At 51.0% G+C, this 17779-nt stretch overlaps 6 protein-coding genes across 6 annotated transcripts; 4 read left to right on the top strand and 2 right to left on the bottom strand.

Annotated features, from left to right (window-relative positions):
* Positions 1-36: 36 nt before the first annotated feature.
* Positions 37-1924, bottom strand: BJX68DRAFT_39544 (BRCT domain protein). The gene is made up of 6 exons (XM_071049096.1): positions 1892-1924; positions 1452-1819; positions 859-1392; positions 734-793; positions 577-677; positions 37-486 (listed from the first exon to the last, which is right to left on the bottom strand). Exons 2-6 carry the CDS (start codon positions 1624-1626, stop codon positions 187-189), a joined length of 1170 nt encoding a protein of 389 aa, XP_070901288.1. The 5' UTR covers positions 1627-1819; positions 1892-1924; the 3' UTR covers positions 37-186.
* Positions 1410-4596, bottom strand: BJX68DRAFT_39511 (bifunctional anthranilate synthase/indole-3-glycerol-phosphate synthase). Its single transcript, XM_071049095.1, has one exon. The coding sequence runs from the start codon at positions 4456-4458 to the stop codon at positions 2152-2154; it is 2307 nt and encodes a 768-aa protein (XP_070901289.1). The 5' UTR covers positions 4459-4596; the 3' UTR covers positions 1410-2151.
* Positions 4597-4760: 164 nt separating this feature from the next.
* On the top strand, positions 4761-10739 carry BJX68DRAFT_232869 (nucleoporin). The gene is made up of 4 exons (XM_071039553.1): positions 4761-4956; positions 5016-5937; positions 5995-9096; positions 9154-10739. The coding sequence occupies exons 1-4, from the start codon at positions 4889-4891 to the stop codon at positions 10504-10506; spliced, it is 5445 nt and encodes a 1814-aa protein (XP_070901290.1). The 5' UTR covers positions 4761-4888; the 3' UTR covers positions 10507-10739.
* Positions 10740-11211: 472 nt separating this feature from the next.
* BJX68DRAFT_39702 (acyl--CoA ligase) lies at positions 11212-13349 on the top strand. Its single transcript, XM_071049100.1, has 4 exons — positions 11212-12406; positions 12469-12757; positions 12819-12922; positions 12975-13349. The coding sequence occupies exons 1-4, from the start codon at positions 11346-11348 to the stop codon at positions 13201-13203; spliced, it is 1683 nt and encodes a 560-aa protein (XP_070901291.1). The 5' UTR covers positions 11212-11345; the 3' UTR covers positions 13204-13349.
* Positions 13350-14889: 1540 nt separating this feature from the next.
* Positions 14890-16153, top strand: BJX68DRAFT_39706 (uncharacterized protein). Its single transcript, XM_071049101.1, has one exon. The coding sequence runs from the start codon at positions 15112-15114 to the stop codon at positions 15811-15813; it is 702 nt and encodes a 233-aa protein (XP_070901292.1). The 5' UTR covers positions 14890-15111; the 3' UTR covers positions 15814-16153.
* BJX68DRAFT_39629 (uncharacterized protein) lies at positions 16154-17701 on the top strand. Its single transcript, XM_071049098.1, has 2 exons — positions 16154-16651; positions 16747-17701. Exons 1-2 carry the CDS (start codon positions 16493-16495, stop codon positions 17593-17595), a joined length of 1008 nt encoding a protein of 335 aa, XP_070901293.1. The 5' UTR covers positions 16154-16492; the 3' UTR covers positions 17596-17701.
* Positions 17702-17779: the final 78 nt, after the last annotated feature.

A 17779-nucleotide genomic window follows, 5' to 3' on the forward strand; every position in this document is an offset into this window, starting at 1 on the left:
AAGCAAAACAAAAAAGAAAGAAAGAGGGGGATATATCAAAAATAGAAGTTGAAGCCTGATATCAATGTCTCATGAACCAAGGATGACACTTGTGTTGTTTTTTTTCCAAGTAGAAGATCACCATCCATGTCCCGAATATATATTACCACCCAGATCAGAAGAATCAACATCTGAGCCGGCGTCACGCTATAATTTCCCAGCCCGGAACATACTCGCCAGTGATTCGGTTCCGCTGTCCCACCAAAACCACCCTCGATATGGTGGCAGCGTGTTTCCCTCCTCGTCCTTCTTTGGCGGTGGTGATACCCCCTTCACCCTGTCCTCCCACTCCGTTCCCGTTTGTTCCTTGAAGAACCCTTTGAATGCGGCCAAGGCAGTTTCGAGACTGCTCCCCAACGGAGCAAGGAGGTCCGTTTTTGATGGGCCGAGGCATGAGAGGCTTATGTGCGTTGCGTAGGTGGTTGGCGCTGCAGTAGATTTGTATATCTATTTTGATCTGTTAGGCACTTTACGGAAGTGGAGGGCAACCCCTGTGAACTGAAATCGAAAGATGCAATAAATGAGTAAAGAGCAAACCTTGAGCCGGAGTATCTCTCTAGTCCCTCGAGTCGACTTGGAAGGCCGTACCAGCTTGACGTCGTAGGTGATATCTTCCTCCTCGAAGACCTCGTAGTTTTCTGCGATTTTGTCCTAGTTAGCCTAGAAGTATTCATTGTCGTAAAAGTGAACTTGCCTCCAACCGATTGAGCCTTAGGTGTGCGACGTTTGGTATCAAAGGGGTCCCTCGACTTCTCTAGTTTGCTGTCAGTAAGTAGATAAGGGCATTGGAAAGTAGTAGTGGCCTCATGAATAGCTTACTTGGACCGCGCTTTCTCTTTTTCTGGATGGGCTTCGGCCTCTCCACAGCTGCGGCCGTACCCTGAGGGTCATCCCTCGTGCTATAATTCTCGACTGGTTGATGTTCCCTTCCCTGGCCTCTTTGTGCTTTGTCGCGCTCGGCCTTGTCATTCTCGGCCTTGTCCTTCTCGGCCTTGTCCTTCTCGACCTTTTCCTGCTCAATCTTTTCCTGCTCAGCCCTTTCCTGATCAGCCTTCTCTTTCTCAGATTGGATTCGCGCAGTCTCTTCCTCCAAGGCCTTGTTCTGCTTGGCCTTCTTGCCCTTTGCAGCTTTGTTTTCCGTTGCCTTGCGCTTGAAGACTCTATTCTTCGTGACCTTGTTCTCTTGAGCTTTGCTCTGTCTTCCCTTCTTTTGAGCCTTCGACTCTTCAGCGCACGAGTCCTCCAGTAGATAGTTTTTTGCCGGGAGCGGCCTGCGCTTGTTCATGAGAAGGGAGTCCGACAACCAGTCATATGAGACAATCCATACAGTCCCCAGCTCTTTCGCCTTGCTCACTATTGAAGACACCGTCAGCTGCCCGTGGGCTTCGTCGAAGGTGGGCCAAGGAGCTTACCCGCTGCTACGTTCTTCGAAAATGCCTCCTCTGTGACGATTAAATGGGTCGTCTCTTCGGTAACTTGTTTGGAATATTGCCCGCCATTGTTGGCGATCCACTTCGGTATCCGAATTGAGTTTTCCTCGAAGTTGCCCACAGAGCATGCGTTGACTTTTTCAAATCCCTTTGCCATTGAGCTTTGAGGTCCATGGGGAGAAATCAAGAAAGGGGCTTCAAAGGAGATTTGAATAAAGGTCGATTATTGGGCCCAAGTAGGTTGACTCGTGAATACGAAATAGAATCACGGAATCAGTTGATGAGAAAGTAAACTCGATACTCCTCGCCTATCAAAGCATTTTGCTCAATAAAGCTCTCACTCAGCAGCACTTTTCTCTCAATTAAGCAGCTGGATTGATTTGGGTAGTAATGAGGTAGGGCTGGTGATGAGGTCAACTTACCCTAGAATGGACGAGACGTGGATGCTAGATCATCAACTCAGTAGAGATGTTCTAAGAGATCAATGAATTGACCGGAAGTGAGATCTGAGTGAGATGTCAAACGGTTTTGAATGGCAGGTAGGTAGGTGCCTGGGCTACCATAGGAGATGGGACTGGCATTGGCGCTCATGATTAATCTCAAGAAGGATAAGCTGGTAAAGAGGCATGGACGCAAAACCCGAAATTGTATATTTTATTAAAGGCAAATGGTGAGTATAAACTCACTGCGCGAGACCTTTTACCGTCTGTACGAATGCGCGGATCTTGTCTAAATCTTGAGCACCATTGGTCTCAACGCCTGAACTGACATCGACACCAACCACCTTATTCCTGAACTCTCCAAGCTGCTTGAGAATCTCGTCCACGTTGGTCGGATCTAATCCACCAGCTAGGATGACTCGTAGCCCGTCATCGGAGTCTAGCACCTTTTTAACACGCGATTGGTCTAGTAACTCACCCGAGCCCCCCGAGCCAGAATCTAGTAACGGCAATGTATGGTAGGCTCTTCGGGCGATGCCGAATTCATCGAGGCCAAACTTGCGAATGACTGGAACTGGAATCAGCCTAGACCACTCAAGGGGTTCGGACCCGTGTAATTGTACGACGTCAAGTCCTAACTTTCGTTGTTGAGAGAGGACGTATGACAACGGCTGATTGAGGAATACTCCCACTAGTAGAGCGCGAGTGGGATGGCGTAAATTGTTGGAAGAATGATCGAACCAGTCTACCGATGTGACGTTTGAATCTCCTTGAGGTGATGAAGAGGAGGAAACGGGTCGCGGTGTTGAATGCACTACTTCGGATATACGCAAAGCAGCATCATCGGGGACAGTTCGTTTGCGGCCTTCGACTAATATGATGCCAATTAAATCTGCGCCAGCTTCAATTGCCGCACGAGCACCTTCTTCGGTTCGGGTGCCACAGATCTTGACCAGAGGCGAGCTTTGCGACTTTAAGAGGGGTTTCTTAGACCCTCCCAAAAGCTCGGCAACGAAAGCTGCAGTATCTGAAGCGCGCATAAGCGCCTCTCCAACGAGGATGGCTTTCACGCCATCCTTCTTATAGGCTTCCACATCCTTGGGTCCAGAAATGCCGCTGAGTGCACAAACAATGGTGCTCTCGGGTACCTGGTCCATGAGCCGGCTAGTGGTGCCAAGATCGACCTCAAAGCTTGTCAAGTCTCTGTTGTTGACACCGATAACCTGAGCGCCGAGATCAACGGCGATCTTCATCTCTTCCGGAGTGTTGACCTCAACAAGAGGCTCCATTCCAAGACTTTGAGAGTAACGGTAAAGTCTTGTCAGCAACTCCGTGTCAAGCATCTTCACAATGAGTAGCACGGTATCTGCACCAGCCAGGCGAGCTTCTAAGATCTGGTATTCATCAAAAACGAACTCTTTTCGCAAGACGGCGGGCCTGTGAGTCAACCCTTCCAGGCTTTGCCGCACAGCCCGTAGGTCATCAATGCTACCCTTGAACCATTCTGGCTCAGTAAGAACAGAGATGACGCTGGCACCGGCCTTGGCATATTGTCGAGCCTGGGCTGGGGCGCACGCATGCTCTGCAATCATTCCTTTAGAAGGGGAAGCGCGCTTTATTTCCGCCATCAAAGACAGAGGATACGCTGATTGCCTGAGGCGTGCCGGAAATGAGATTTGGGGCGGGGCAACGTTCAGGTCGTAGGCGGCCTGAAGGTCAGATGGCCGCTGGGACGGAATGGTCTTTTGAATGGCGACGGCCGCTTTCCGGTGGTCATAGATCTTGTCTAGGATAGACTTCTTTTTATCCATCTTCGTGGAATTCTGGGTAGCGGCGGCGGCGAAATTGCTCTGCTGGGCGACATCCTTGCCATTGCCCTCCCAAGTTCCAGCGGTCAACTTGAGGAAATTCCGGAACATGGTCCGTCCATGCTCTGTTAGGATACTCTCGGGGTGGAATTGAACGCCCTCGACCGCAAACTTCTTGTGCCGTACACCCATTATAACGGTTTTGTTGGCATCCTCACCAAGCTGCGCATAGGAAGTCACTTCCAGACATTCAGGCACTGTGGAATGAGTTCCTGCTAGGGAATGGTATCGAGTAATGACAACCGATGGGGCGAGTCCTGCGTAGACGCCCTTACTGTCATGTTTCAGTACGGACGTCTTGCCATGCAGAATCTCTCCCGTGACATCGACTTTGCCGCCGAACGAGTAGATGATGCATTGTTGGCCCATGCACACGCCAAATACGGGTATCTTTCCTCCAAAGTGCTGGATTGCGGCGTTGCTGATACCGGCGTCGGCCTCGGGGTGGCCGGGACCAGGGCTAACCACCAGATGGGAAGGCTTCCTGGCAATTAGTTCTTCCAGTGTGATTTCATCGTTGCGAACGACATTCACCGTGGCGCCTTCCAAGACCAGGTACTGGTAAACATTCCAAGTGAAAGAGTCGTAGTTGTCAATCAAAATAACATTCGAAGCGGTCTTGAGCTGTGCCGCTCTGGTGGGATGGTGGGGGGAGTGGTCAACAAGGGCGGAGTCGGCCATGGCTGGAGTCTGCGTGGAGGAGAGAAGTGAGCATAAGATGATTGCAGGGGGATCAGCCAGCCTACTCACCTGAGCAGGACTACGCCGACTAAGTAACAAGCTGACTGTCCTCGATCGCAAGGCTTCTGAGTCACCAGGAATCCATCCCTACATGCCGCCACGAGTGGGTCCAATCACTTTCCTCCTTCAAGCACTTTGTCAAACGACACAAATTTTTGTTCTCACCGCTGGGAGCTAAACCCAGATAGGCACTCATTGTTGTTGACCTCCAGCCAAGCCCAAAAGTGCTCCTTTGAGATCATCTTCAGGCCGAGCTCTGCTTTAACACGCTTTTCGCCCTGTATCGCGGTTTTTGTGCACACGGGGCTTCCCGAGCTGCATCTATTTGCTGTGTCGTTTTTTATCTATAATGATATAGCTGTGCCGCCAAATGGCTCCCGTTCCGGAAGCCTATTTCCCGTCCCTGGACAAATGCTTTTCTGGGGACGTCCAGCTTTTGTATGGACGCTTTTGTTTTTCGGTCTTGATGATGGCTGCTGACCCTGCTGCTCTTATAGGTCATGGAAGAGGGCGTTTCTCTGTGCCTGCAACCCAGACAGCTACCGCGACGACACCGGACTTCTCGACTCGTTTCTGTCACATCCTGAAAGCATCAAGCTTCTCTCAGATCGCGATGGTGTCTTTTCTGCCCCATCCGCCAAGTCAAAAGCGGACTTCGAGACCAAAACAGCGGCGATTCATGCGGAAACAACTGCGCAAGCTTCCTATGATCTGAAGGAGATCAAAGCGGACGCTCTCTGGCTGAGTGACAAAGCTGGGATCGACGAGGTCAATGCGCTGCGGATTACGATCTTGGAATGGCAAAATCGGCCAGCAACGCGCCTTCTTGAAAGATTCGCCGACGAGGAAACTACAAGTCTGAAGGAAGCCGCTGGAATTGATAACTTTCGCGTGTCGCTCGCAGGTCCAAGTTTTGCCGAGATTTTCAACACCAGCTCAGCCGAAGGAAGCAATGCGGACTTTGCCTCAGAGAAGAATAGGCGCCTGCGGCTCCGTGAGCTCTATTTATCTGAACGAAGCCATATTGTCAAGACCGCCCGCAAGCTTGTAGCCTTGTTTTTGGATAACGATGATCAGCAACGCAACTCGGGCAGTCGCACTAGCTTGAGCGAACTCGGAGCATCTATTTTCAAAGGGGAAATACAAGGAAGGAATGGGCACGCATTTACTCAAGGATGCATCGAGGCTGTAAAGGCGCGGCTGTCGGCTCTCGAAGGCGATGGTGGCTGGCTGTGCGCCTCTGAGAGCACTGAGATAATTGAGAATCTATGGAGGACAACTCTAGTGGAGGAAGTATCCCAGATACTTCAGATTTTGTTCCTTCAGCTTCAGACGTCATTCGAAATCCCCTCGGCTGACCTCATCCTGAAATGGCTCCGCCTCATGATCGACTACGTCTTTCTTGAGTCCCTCCAAGTTGTGAGTATCATTCCAATCGTTCCGTTTGCGAACCATCACTGACTCCAAAAAAAAAAGCCCTGCGAGAATCCAGTAGAGGTACTTTTACCTCTTCAGGGATTTGTGTGTTTAATCACACTAACATTTTTGAAACTGCCGCTGTCGATTCCTGCAATCATCAGCAAATCTCAAAAAAAGAATGCGTCCGCCAAGTCAGCTTATTACCTATCCAAGGACGATATTGGCCAGATAAACGAGCTATTCACAACAGCCGGAATTGAGTCGAAGACTGCAAGTCCAGCAGCGTTTTCCTGGGGGCTTGTCCTGCATACCATGGGGGAACTGGCTCATAATGATAAAGAGACTCGGGAGCTCGAGCAATTCCATAGCGCCGTGGACTCGTTCCAGTCGAACACGCCGCACGCAACTGCTGGAAGACCGGCTGAAATATCTCTTTATGAAGAATTGCTCGAACTAGCATGCACAGCCAAACATACCGTCGAGGATTCCATCGCCATCCTCACCTCAGATGCGATCAAGAGCATTGTGTTTGACACGATTGTATCGCTAGCCCAAAATATCGGTCCCACGTCAGCTATTGATGATCTAGTGACTGACCGGTTAGTGCGCGCATCACTTCTTGACCTTGTTCGGTCCATGACAATATACATGGACTATTCACCCGAAATTGTTGCATCAGTCTTGGCTATTCTGGCTGGGCCACCTCAAGACTCGTTGTGGCCCTTGAATACTTCGCCAGTATCCACAAGCGATCCACGGGCCACTTTTATCCAAGACGACACTCTCATGACCAATATCTTCCGAATAGCGCGCTCACGTTTTCCATACGAAACCGTACCATTTCTGAAGCTATGCCGTGCTCTCCTCACCAGTGAAGCACTCAATGAGGAGGGGTTGCCTGAGATCTTGAACGAGTTGGAAAACATGGACTCATTCACGCAGGTTGTGCCAGACCACTTCCAGGGTTATGAAACTATACGAGAGGACGAAGACGCGAACTTGGTCAGTCTCACTCGGCCACTTCCAATGATAGACTCGACCCCCCGAAGACAGACACAGAAACACCAAGTGAGTAGCAATGCTCTCATAGTTACTGCTTCCTCTCAGCTCCCATCGACAACAGTGGGCCAAGTGGTCTCAGATTCCAGGCCTGCAGTGGTCATGTGGCAACATCGGTACTCCTGTTTAAGCTACCTAGGGAGCTGGCTGGAGGAATGGAACGAGAATGGGGGCTTTGCAGAAGACTTTGGAGACGACTGTGTTGCCGAAACGATTTGGTTGTTCACAGAACTTCTTCTCGCGACAACGAGAAATAAACAACGGAACGACGAGGATTTCGCCGCCAAGAGGATACTTGAACTGGCCAGCGATGGGCTTTCTCGTCAGACCGATATTGTTTCTCTAATATTCGACATCTTTGAGCGCAACCTACAGGATGTCAGTGCTAGATCCGGCTCGGAGGGTGTAGTTGATTCAACGATAGCCTGTCTGCACTTTATTCGGGCCCTCATCGCGGTCCTTCCAAACAGAGTCTGGCCATTCCTGTCCCGGAGTAGCCTACTGGGAACCGATGGCAAAGGCGGTATGATGACTGCCATAATATCTGCTACAGAGGTGACTTCTGGGGATTATCCCTTTTTGATGGCCTCTGTACGATTATTTGAAGCTGTTACTGAGGACGCAATCTCGCGTGCAGTCCTGAGGCGTTGCCTGCACGGCAAAGCAGGAGTTGTTTCCGATTGGACTTCAGGGGTTCCGTCTCATATTATGAGAAATATCCTTCTCAACCTGGTTCGAACAATGATCGAAGTGTACAACAGCAACGGCAACTGGCGGTTCAATACCCCGGAGCGGAAGTTCGAGATAAATACTGCCATTGCCAAGACTCTCGAGAGGATATTGTACTATGCATTTGGCACAAATGACACCGGAATTGACAAGTTAGATTCGAAGATCACAGGAATCTTCTCCTCTTCAGCGACTTACATTCTGGATGCCCTTCGGCCACAGTCGGAGGCAGATTTGCCTTTCAACCCTATTCTTCGACTAATCATCGACGGCCTCCAAACCCCTCCTACATTGCTCCTCCGGTTCTTGACCTTGGTGGAGAAGCAAGTGATCTCCACCTTGGAACTCTCTTCGCGACTGCTACAAGCAGCTCAAATCACCGGACAGCCACCATCCTTGCTAGAGGATCAGCTGTTTAAAGCCACCCCAGTCCTCGTGAAGTTATATGCTCTCCATGATCCCTATCAACTACCCACCCTATCACTCCTAAACACTCTAGTAACCGGCGCTGCACTAGACAGCACAAAGGAACCGCCGTCGTTAGTCGGTCATTTGGGCGCCGAATCATCCTGTCTCTTCCTTGACGTTCTATCTCGACTTGACAAGCCTCTCAATAACTCACACTTACAATTGGCTGTATGGCGCTTACTGTCAAACCTAGTCAGCAAACGCCAACAATGGCTAGCAGTCTATATCCTGACAGGGTCATCTCCCCGTCAGTCCCTGAAGAAAACAGGTGCCAAGAATGATTCTGCTATGAGAGGCACTCCTTTCTTACAAATGGCACTCGACCAACTCTCGAATATTGAGCAGATTCAGCCTCAAGTATCTCTCTCGCTTCTCGACTTTGTTTCAAGCGCCCAAGAGCACTGGCCATGGGCCACTCCGGAATTGAGGAAACATGCCACCTTCTTCAATAGCCTAGTGAATTATGTCTCCAAGCTTGATCTCTCGTCACTGTCTAGTGATGATCAGATTTTCGCTACTCGCATCGCCGCTGTTGTCGCCGATCTCTGCGCAGTCTACCTGCATTCTGCCAAAGAATCGCACGATCGGAATTTTTACAAAACCTTGTTCCCACTCGTGTCTTGGTACGCGAAAGACGCCGTTGACGTTCCAGGATACAATGCATCCCTGCACGCCAATTTGAAAAGGAATTTCGAGGCCCGGTATTCTGGCTGTAAACTTGACGATTTTAAGCGCACATCTTTACAGCCGCGTAGTCTAGGGTCTGAGTATTACTACGACGTCTATCTTGGTGAAAAGATGCTTTCTTATGATTTTGCCTGGGCTGGGAAGTCACGGAACCGAGGCTTTGCGGCGGAGTTTGAGCGTGCCAATCTCAACTTGTCTCTTGTCGAAGCTCAGGTGGTACGTCTTTCGTCCTGATTCATACTGATATATACTAACAGTGTGCCTTTCGTATAGAGCCTGCTCCACAGCTGGAAGTTCTTTGCAGTTGAACACTGCACAGACTTCATGACGGAACGCGAGGTACAAAAGTCGATGGCTACAGTCATCAAGAGTTGCCTGAAAGCAAATACAAACGGAGTACCACAAGAGGCAATCTTCGAAAGAATACAGCAGACCAGAGTCGATTTTGCACAAACTCTGCTGCAGCGCCTTGTGGAGAAAGGTGCAAAGGGCGCCGAGTTCTTTGGTTTGCTAGGGGTGGTTTGGGAGTCGTTGCGATCTCGTCGAACCACACACGAAGACGCATTGATAAATGACGATTCCGGGTACTACCGATCGCTTTTGAACATGCTCTTCCTATCTCTACAGTTCCATCTCGATGGTCCATCAAGAAATGCGCCTGCGGCTTTGAGCAAAAAACCAGAACTCTCGTCCGATCTAGAAATCGTTGTTGAGATAGTAAAGGTTGTGGTCGCGCAAGGGTTTAGATCACTAACATCTTACCTGCATGATCAGCCAGAGAAATGCACGCCCAAAGACTTTGCAATTATCACGGCAATCCTTCAAAGCTCGTTGCAGGTGAAGAATGTGGAACGCCTATATGAGCACATCGCATATCACGTCGCCGACAATGACACAGTGCGGCACGCCGCCTCATTGTTCTCATGGGCGGACCAACTAGCCGTTGGGGGCGACCCTGTTTACGGAGAGCTTAGTATCTCTTTCCTTGCTAAGCTATCAACCATTCCCATGCTCGCAGAGCACCTCGCCGTCGAGGTGGTTCTGTCCCAGCTCTCCACCTGCCGTCTAACGAATGTCCTTCGACAACCCAAGGGATTTGGCCCATTCGACCCTATACCCAGACTCTACTCTATTTGGTCTGGCGGTATCCTTCCACTTTGTTTGAACCTTTTATACCATGTCATCCGCACGGCACCAGAGGTTGCGGCCTTCCTCAATCAGTTTGAAGGACAGCTCACCCGGGCCGCTGAATCCTTTACTTCCACTCGCAGCACGGGAATACCCGCCCGTAGAATCTGCCTAAGCATGGCGTCGGAAGCTTACTCCCTCGCGCTTATCTCATACATCATAACCCGCCTCCGCGAAGCCGGACCCAGTATCGGCGTCGATACGCAGGCGATCCAAGAACTCAACTGGGACAAGGCGCAGGTCAAGGAAGATATCGAGGAATTGATTGAACGCCGAGGGAACCTCCGTGCACGAATCACCGCGACGAACGAAAAGGAGGTTGAACTGGCACGCCAGAAACCTGTCAATGCGGCATCCGGCGCTGAGAATAGGTTGGAGGAGAAGGTTGTGAAGGAGCTCAGGGCCGCTCTAGCTTGTTTGGGAGGGGATGAGGCGTAATCTTGTTTCTTTCTTTTTGATATATGAAGGGAATAGGAGTGATACATTGGCGGTGTGTACAGAGTAGATATGACATACTGGTTGCATTTAGTCGCAGTTTAGGCTCACATGTTATGGCTTCGACTTTGCCATTTGATTCTTTGCCATCTTATCCACATCGATATGGTCACAGTAACCTCGTGAGCAGCACTTAGTACCTAATCTCCCCGGCTGCGCGGCTGGACCAAACAAGCCCGGCTCACAAAACATCACATCGGGCCTTCAACCTTGAGCTTCACCGGCATCACGATTTACCACCGGCACCAGCACCCGAGGTCAGCAATATGCTGGCCCTCGGGATCGTCAGCTGCCATGCGCCCTGATTGGCTGGAACCGGGGCGCAATAACCGATGGAAAAGGCGGGGAGGGGAAGCTGGAGTAAACTCGAGCTCAGCCGTTGTTTGGCCGGCCAGGGGTGCTTCAGCTTTCAGGTGCATGCATGCAGAAATTGGCCGTAAGCAATTATGAAGGCGCTTCGCGATTAGTTATCTCGTCTTCGGTTTGGCCGTGCGGGGGTGCAATGTCACTCTAGGTCTGGAAGAAGTAACTCCGGCAGAGCTCCAGGCTTCTCTGCAATGAGGAGAGGAGCTACGTATATATTCGTTTTATCCCCTCATTTTTGGCCGAGGGAGTTGCATATTCTTTCGTTGCTTATTTGATTTTGCTTTTTGATTTGTTATCTTTCTATATATATACTGTTAGTCACTGTTTGCGCCTCCCTTCAGTACGGTTTATGTACTTTGGCGCTGACAACTCCCTCGAAACGCTTCTCTCCTGCAAATTGGAGGTAACGACTCAAAATGCCGTTCAAATCGCGCTGGCAGATTGATGTGCCTGATGCGCACCTAGCATCGCTATTGCTTACCTCTCCGAGCCATCCTCTGTCCCAGACGCATCGATGCTTCTCCGAAGCCGCTCGCCCAGACACCCACTACTTCACAACCCATGATTTCCGGCTATGGTGTCAGCGATTTGCGGCTGGGCTACGCAAGTCCGGTCTAAAGAAGGGAGACCGGGTCCTGCTTTTCTCCGGAAATGATATATTCTTCCCTGTGGTTTTCCTGGGAATCACCATGGCCGGTGGCATTTTTAGCGGCGCGAACCCTACCTATGTAGCGAGGGAATTGGCATTTCAGCTGCAAGATAGTGGCGCTATTTATCTCCTTTGCGCAGAGGATAGTCTGAATACCGGAATCGAAGCCGCAAAACTCGCTGGACTGGGCCAGGACAAAGTGTTCGTATTCAACAACGCGATCTTCGACGGGAAAGGAGAAGCGAAGCAGGGTTGCCGATACTGGGGTGATCTGGTAGCGACTGTTGAGGAGGGTTCTGGATTTGCTTGGGAGGACCTAAACACTCCCGAGAAATCTAGCACAACTCTTGCCCTCAACTATTCTAGTGGCACGACAGGCAGACCGAAGGGGGTGGAAATCTCGCACAAGAACTATATTGCCAACATGTTGCAATACAACCACCTTTTCTACCTTAGTTCCGACTGGAAGGAGAAGTCAAAGCGGGCTCGATGGCTTTGCTTTCTTCCCATGTATCACGCAATGGCCCAAAACATCTTCATCGCAGCGGCGCTGAACCGGGGTGTACCCGTGTACATCATGCCAAAATTCGACTTCCTTAAAATGCTCGAATACACCGAAAAATTCCACATCACCGACTATATCATAGTCCCGCCAGTGGTGGTTGCGCTGGCAAAGCATCCTGCTGTGAAGAGTGGCAAATACGACCTGAGCAGCATTGAAGCAATCGGCAGCGGAGCAGCTCCGTTGGGACGAGAAGTATGTGAAGAGGTTGAGGCTCTGTGGCCGCCTGGGCGAATCAATATCAAGCAGGGATGGGGAATGACTGAGTATGTTCTTGATCATATTCACCGTGAGGGTTACGCCTAGCTAATATGAATGCTTCCAACAGGACGACGTGCTCGATTCTCGGATGGGATCCCAACGAAAAGAGCTTTTCAGCATCCGTCGGAGAGCTAAATGCGAACTGCGAAGCCAAGATTATGGCTGAGGATGGCGTGACAGAACTAGGCAGGAACGAGCGCGGCGAGCTCTGGGTCCGCGGCCAAAATATCATGAAGGGGTACTGGCGAAACCCACAAGCAACTAAGGAGACCAAGACGGAAGATGGCTGGCTCAAGACGGGCGACATTGCTTATGTTGATACTGACGGAAAATTCCATGTAGTTGACCGGAAAAAGGTACGTATAAGGGACAATCAACCTGAAAGTGCTCAATATACTAACAGTGACATCGTATTAGGAGCTCATCAAAGTGAAGGGCAACCAGGTTGCACCAGCGGAACTTGAGGCTATTTTGCTTGAGCACCCGGCGGTTGCTGACGCGGCGGTGATCGGTGTGCCACTGTATGTGAAACGACCCCCGCGAGACTCAAGAAAGGATCTAACTCGGAATTAGGAATAACGATGAAGCCCCTCGGGCATACATAGTGCTGAAGCCTGGTCAGAGCGCTACCGCGAAAGACATTACGACGTTCATGGACGGTAAAGTGTCACGGATCAAGAGAATCACCGGAGGTGTAATCTTTCAAGACGCTATTCCGAAGAATCCATCTGGGAAGATCTTGAGGAAGGCTCTTCGAGAACAGGCCAAACAAGAGATGCAAGGCGTCGTCGCGAAGCTATAACCACCCCGCGTCGGTGTTGACTATAGACCCCCCAAATGGGGAGGTGAAGAGACCAAACATAGAAACTTTCGTCCAGTTTAGCCAACTTTTCCAAAGGAGTAAGCCACGCCACTTTTAATCAGGACAACGAGTGTGTAAGACAAGATGCCACCGATGACGCCCGAGAATGGGGTTTTCAGACTAAGTCGATTTTTCAGCATAGAGCATTGGCCTCAGATAGATGGTGCCGCCCTGAGTGGAAGTAAAGGAACAGGCTACTGGTTGATCAGCAACTCATACTTTTCATGGCGATCAAAGGGCGGTCGCCCTCAAGAATAGGCAAGCCATCGCGAGATGTCTTGACAGGTTGGTATTCAAGTAGTGTGGGGTGTCCAAAGGATTTGGAATTCGAAGAAGTATAGAGTTTCCAACGATCGACAACGTGCATGGAAGGAACCAGGTTGTTGGGTCCTTGGGCATAAAGAACAGGGCGATCCCAGTTCTGTGACTCGATACTTGGAAATGCACCTGGTGAGACGACAAGACAGATCTATGTCAAATGAGATGCGATAAGAAGGTTCCCCACAAATTCCATGACAAAGAGGATTGCTGCCTATTCCTTTTTAGTATCAAAGGACCCAGCAAGAACGACAGCCACCTGCATCCAGAATAATAATAGCACGAGTGTCGCCTCACGCCGAAGATGATATATCGTCTTCAACGATCAAGGGCGGGACCTGGCGATTCTTGGTGGCGCCTTTTGGGATGCCTTAGGGCCGTCTTGTGGGCCTCGACCACCCCAAGGCCCGTCCGTATGTGACAGATGGCGAGCTGATTGTGGTAAATTAAGGTTCTGTGATCGAGTCTGCGACGATCCCCGACGAAGGCGTAGCTGAATCGCGAGAGCTCTCAGAGATCGAGATCGGTTGAGGAGAAAGAGGCGGCAATCAGGAGGCGCGAGTGAGTGACCAACGGAATAGGCCACAGAATCACGGGACGGAGTCAACTCGATTGGGCGGCCGCTCGCTTCTCCTTCGTTTCTTCCTCGCCTCTTTCTCCCTTCCTCCCGTGCGAGATCGCAGAATGACGACGGCGGCGGGGATTCCATCATCCCTGCAATCCGGTTGATTCGCTCCAAGCGAGATCAACTTCCTTGCTTGCGATCGAGCCGCATAGGCAGCCTTAAACCGGCCTTTGTCGAATGAACGCCCACCAAATCGCCCCTAACGAACTAGTGGGACTTTGCCCTGACGCTGTCGTCTCACCTCCGCCGACTTGGAGAGGTGGCGCATCATCTGGACAGCTGAACCCCTCTGCATCTAAATGTTCTTTTTGCGTTCTCAGGATCCGCTAGCCCCTCCCAATGCACTTTCTCGCGGGCTCAATTTGCTGCATAAGCTCTCGTGGCTGACAATGACACAGCTGGACTGGGGGTCCCTCTCCCCTCTGGGGATCAAACATGAGTTACAAGTAAGTTACGGCTGAGACCCGTGAGGGTGGCCCTGTATTTGGGTTTCTCATCTGCGCCAGCTACGCCAGCTACGAAGGGGTAGAAATGCTATTAGAGCATGCTGTCTCCCTCGCTCAACACATTCTTTGGCGCATCTACCTACGGATCCGGTTGTTGGCTCTTTCGAGTTGTTGATACTATCCATATATCGATCCTGTCGTCTCTATTCGACTTCACGGCACATTCGTGACCCCGCCTCTACACCCCACCATCCGTTCAATATCCTCACCCGGATTCTGCTTTCGCTTATCCGAACGCTGCGCTCTTCTCTGAGATAAAACGATACAGCTCTCTTACACAGACGGTCCGAGACTTCCCACCTTGCCGCACTTTTGGCGTTGACTCACGATCTCTGCCCTGAATTTTCTGAGGGCTCTGAGTGAGCAGCCTTGAGAGAGAGGCAGCCTATTGAATCAGAGATGAGTTTGGGGCATGATCATTCGACCATCCTCCGTGATTCTCGATTTCTGCTCTGTGGATTAGTTTATGCGATTACCTGCATAGTCTGCATCCTCGTGCTTGTCCAGCGTATCAGGAGTCGACAACGGAGAAGGCGCTTGCTGCTGGAGGGGCAAATGGATTCGCCATTTGAAAAATTTAGTGGCGAAGAGTCATCTGGTGCAACAGGCGCAGGGTTACCTCCCCCTACACACGGCCTCTACGATGTTCGCGCGTCATTACCTTCTGCTTGCGATATCCTACAGCCTTTATCCCAGTCTTCGTCGTTGCCCCCAAGTGGCTACCTGGCCGCTGTCCTAGACCAAGAGCGGAAAAATAGACTGGAGCAAGCCTATGAGGAAGAGAAGCGAAACGTTCGTCCATCTAGTTCGCCTCTCCCTAGTCCAGACGACTCCTCGTCACTGGCATCACCAACAGACCGCAGCCACGGAAATCCACCATCTGGAATCGAGAGCTCTCCCACGCAGGCCGATCATTTCTCCCAGGCGACATCTCCCCCAATCGAGCGAGGTGCAGAGAGGGAAGATCAGGCACATCCCAGTTCTCCGGAACTTCGCGAAACTCAGTCGGTCCAAAAGCGTAGCCAACAGATCCATGTTCTACACGATGTAGACGATGAGGGTGTCCGAACCTGGAGACGGTGGGTGATTGAATACAGCTAATCCCTTTCTACATCGGCTTGAATATTGCTTGTTTGTCTGCGGTTGCTCGGTCTTGTGTTGAAGTCTGCTGTGCACCTCCAACTTTGTGACTTTTCTCCACTCTGTTCTTCTGTCTTTTTCCCTCATTTTTCGCCCCCCCTGATCCAGGATATTTTTGTTGTGACAAGTTTTTATTTTTCCTTTTTGATTTTTATTGCCTCTTTGCCACTGAAAAGGCAACAGTATACATAGTTGTTTGTTAAAGTCCAGGAATGAGTGATGACCCTAGATAATAAAGATTCCCAGCAATGAGGAACAAAACAGGAACTGGCCGGTTAGGCCCGTGGATCGCAGATGCCAACGCACTACAACTGGTTAGAAAAAAAAGATACAATGCATAGCTGGGTACCTTGGGTACTCTGGCGTCGAAGAGAGAGACCCAGGCCAATCGATATACTTGCCCCAGGCACATAGAGCTTAGTCATCCTCCTATCTGCCGGAGTCGCCAACGGGACATTTCGATAGGCTGCAGAGGACAACAGCTGCACAAGAAGCAATCATGAAGTGAATGCCTAACTCTCCATCGGCCCCTCTTTCCCCTCTCAACCTTCGCGGAAAAGCGAGGCCCGAATTACGCCTCTCGGTTTTCCTCCGTTATATCTACACCTGAATCAGCTGTCTCAAGCTAGCTCCAAACAAGATGACCCTCACAACCTACCCAGCTACCACCGACTCCTCCGACCTCGCAGCTCTCAATATCTCTCGGCTCCTCGCCCGCCTCGAACAGAACCTACTGTCGCCAAATGCCGACCTCAAGACCCTGCGGCGATCGGAGTATCAGCAGATGAGAGTTAGCGCGGTATGTCCAAGCTCGATGATCCCGGACCTACGTACCTACATACATGACGGAAAATGTATAAACATCTATGAAAGGTGTGGCTGACACTGTCCAAGAATGTAGAATACGCCCGTACAAACCTACAAGCTCTCGAGCGGAGTCTTCCCCAAATCAAACCAGTCGACCGACGCCATGAGCTCCAGACCACACTTACGCGAAACCGACAAACGCTGAAACAGCTCCAAAATATCCTCGATGAGATCCAATCGGATGCGGAGGTTCGCTCTTCAGCTCGGGGCACTGAATGGGATGATGGAGACTCCGATGAAGATGATGCAGAGTCCGAAGACCTGCTAGGTACACCGGAGGGAGGAAGCACGACTGACGAGGCTGCACCTGAAGACGACACCTCGCGATCAACACCTGCAACGACTACAGTACCGAATATGCCGCAACCAACACCCACAGACATATCTGAGCCAAGCTCAACACTCACCCCGACAGCACCCGCCGCAACAACACTCCGAAACAGACACCACAACACACCGGACCCCTCCTCAAACCTCACAAAGGGCACAACGGCAACAGGGACATCCCTCCACCCCTCCTCCACCTCACCAACTCCCGCCACGACCTCCGCCAACACAGAACAAGCCCTCTCTGCTGACCGTGCTGAACAAGAAAACCTCACATCCTCCCTCCTCTCCCTCGCAACACAGCTCAAAACATCCTCGCAAGCCTTCCAGGCATCTCTAGACGCCGAGAAATCCGTCCTCGCCCGAGCCGCGGAGGGACTAGATCGGACGACAGGGAACCTTGCTGCCGCGGAGCGCAGGATGGGTATGCTGCGTCGGATGACAGAGGGGAAGGGGTGGCTTGGGCGGATGATGCTCTATGCGTGGATCTTTGCGCTGTGGGTTGTGGCTGTGCTGCTTGTGTTTGTTGGGCCGAAGTTGAGGTTTTGATGCACATGCCGCTTTTGGCGAGCAGCGGTTTTTGATTCCGTTTAGATTGATTTAGCGGAGCGTGGGCGGGGTTATTGGTGTTTTGGGCGTTTCTCCAGTTGCACTGGCAGAATCTCCGCTGTACTGTTTACCTAGTAACAGCGGCTGATAGTGCGAGAAATTTTTGACTAGATGATCATTGTTC

The sequence above is a fragment of the Aspergillus pseudodeflectus genome (genome assembly GCF_044049435.1).
Source record: "Aspergillus pseudodeflectus strain CBS 756.74 chromosome Unknown BJX68scaffold_12, whole genome shotgun sequence".
Lineage (NCBI taxonomy): Eukaryota > Fungi > Ascomycota > Eurotiomycetes > Eurotiales > Aspergillaceae > Aspergillus > Aspergillus pseudodeflectus.

Excerpts from the sequence above, each read along its gene's own strand:
- BJX68DRAFT_39544 (XM_071049096.1), bottom strand. The coding sequence starts at position 1,626 with ATGGCAAAGGGATTTGAAAAAGTCAACGCATGCTCTGTGGGCAACTTC. Across the intron at positions 794-858 it reads AAAGAGAAAGCGCGGTCCAA|AGAAGTCGAGGGACCCCTTT; the intron begins GTAAGCTATTCA and ends ACAGCAAACTAG. Across the intron at positions 678-733 it reads TAAGGCTCAATCGGTTGGAG|AAAACTACGAGGTCTTCGAG; the intron begins GCAAGTTCACTT and ends ACAAAATCGCAG.
- BJX68DRAFT_39511 (XM_071049095.1), bottom strand. The coding sequence starts at position 4,458 with ATGGCCGACTCCGCCCTTGTTGACCACTCCCCCCACCATCCCACCAGA.
- BJX68DRAFT_232869 (XM_071039553.1), top strand. The coding sequence starts at position 4,889 with ATGGCTCCCGTTCCGGAAGCCTATTTCCCGTCCCTGGACAAATGCTTT. Across the intron at positions 4,957-5,015 it reads TCTGGGGACGTCCAGCTTTT|GTCATGGAAGAGGGCGTTTC; the intron begins GTATGGACGCTT and ends CTGCTCTTATAG. Across the intron at positions 5,938-5,994 it reads TTCTTGAGTCCCTCCAAGTT|CCCTGCGAGAATCCAGTAGA; the intron begins GTGAGTATCATT and ends CAAAAAAAAAAG.
- BJX68DRAFT_39702 (XM_071049100.1), top strand. The coding sequence starts at position 11,346 with ATGCCGTTCAAATCGCGCTGGCAGATTGATGTGCCTGATGCGCACCTA. Across the intron at positions 12,758-12,818 it reads ATGTAGTTGACCGGAAAAAG|GAGCTCATCAAAGTGAAGGG; the intron begins GTACGTATAAGG and ends ACATCGTATTAG. Across the intron at positions 12,923-12,974 it reads GCGGTGATCGGTGTGCCACT|GAATAACGATGAAGCCCCTC; the intron begins GTATGTGAAACG and ends ACTCGGAATTAG.
- BJX68DRAFT_39706 (XM_071049101.1), top strand. The coding sequence starts at position 15,112 with ATGAGTTTGGGGCATGATCATTCGACCATCCTCCGTGATTCTCGATTT.
- BJX68DRAFT_39629 (XM_071049098.1), top strand. The coding sequence starts at position 16,493 with ATGACCCTCACAACCTACCCAGCTACCACCGACTCCTCCGACCTCGCA. Across the intron at positions 16,652-16,746 it reads AGCAGATGAGAGTTAGCGCG|AATGTAGAATACGCCCGTAC; the intron begins GTATGTCCAAGC and ends ACACTGTCCAAG.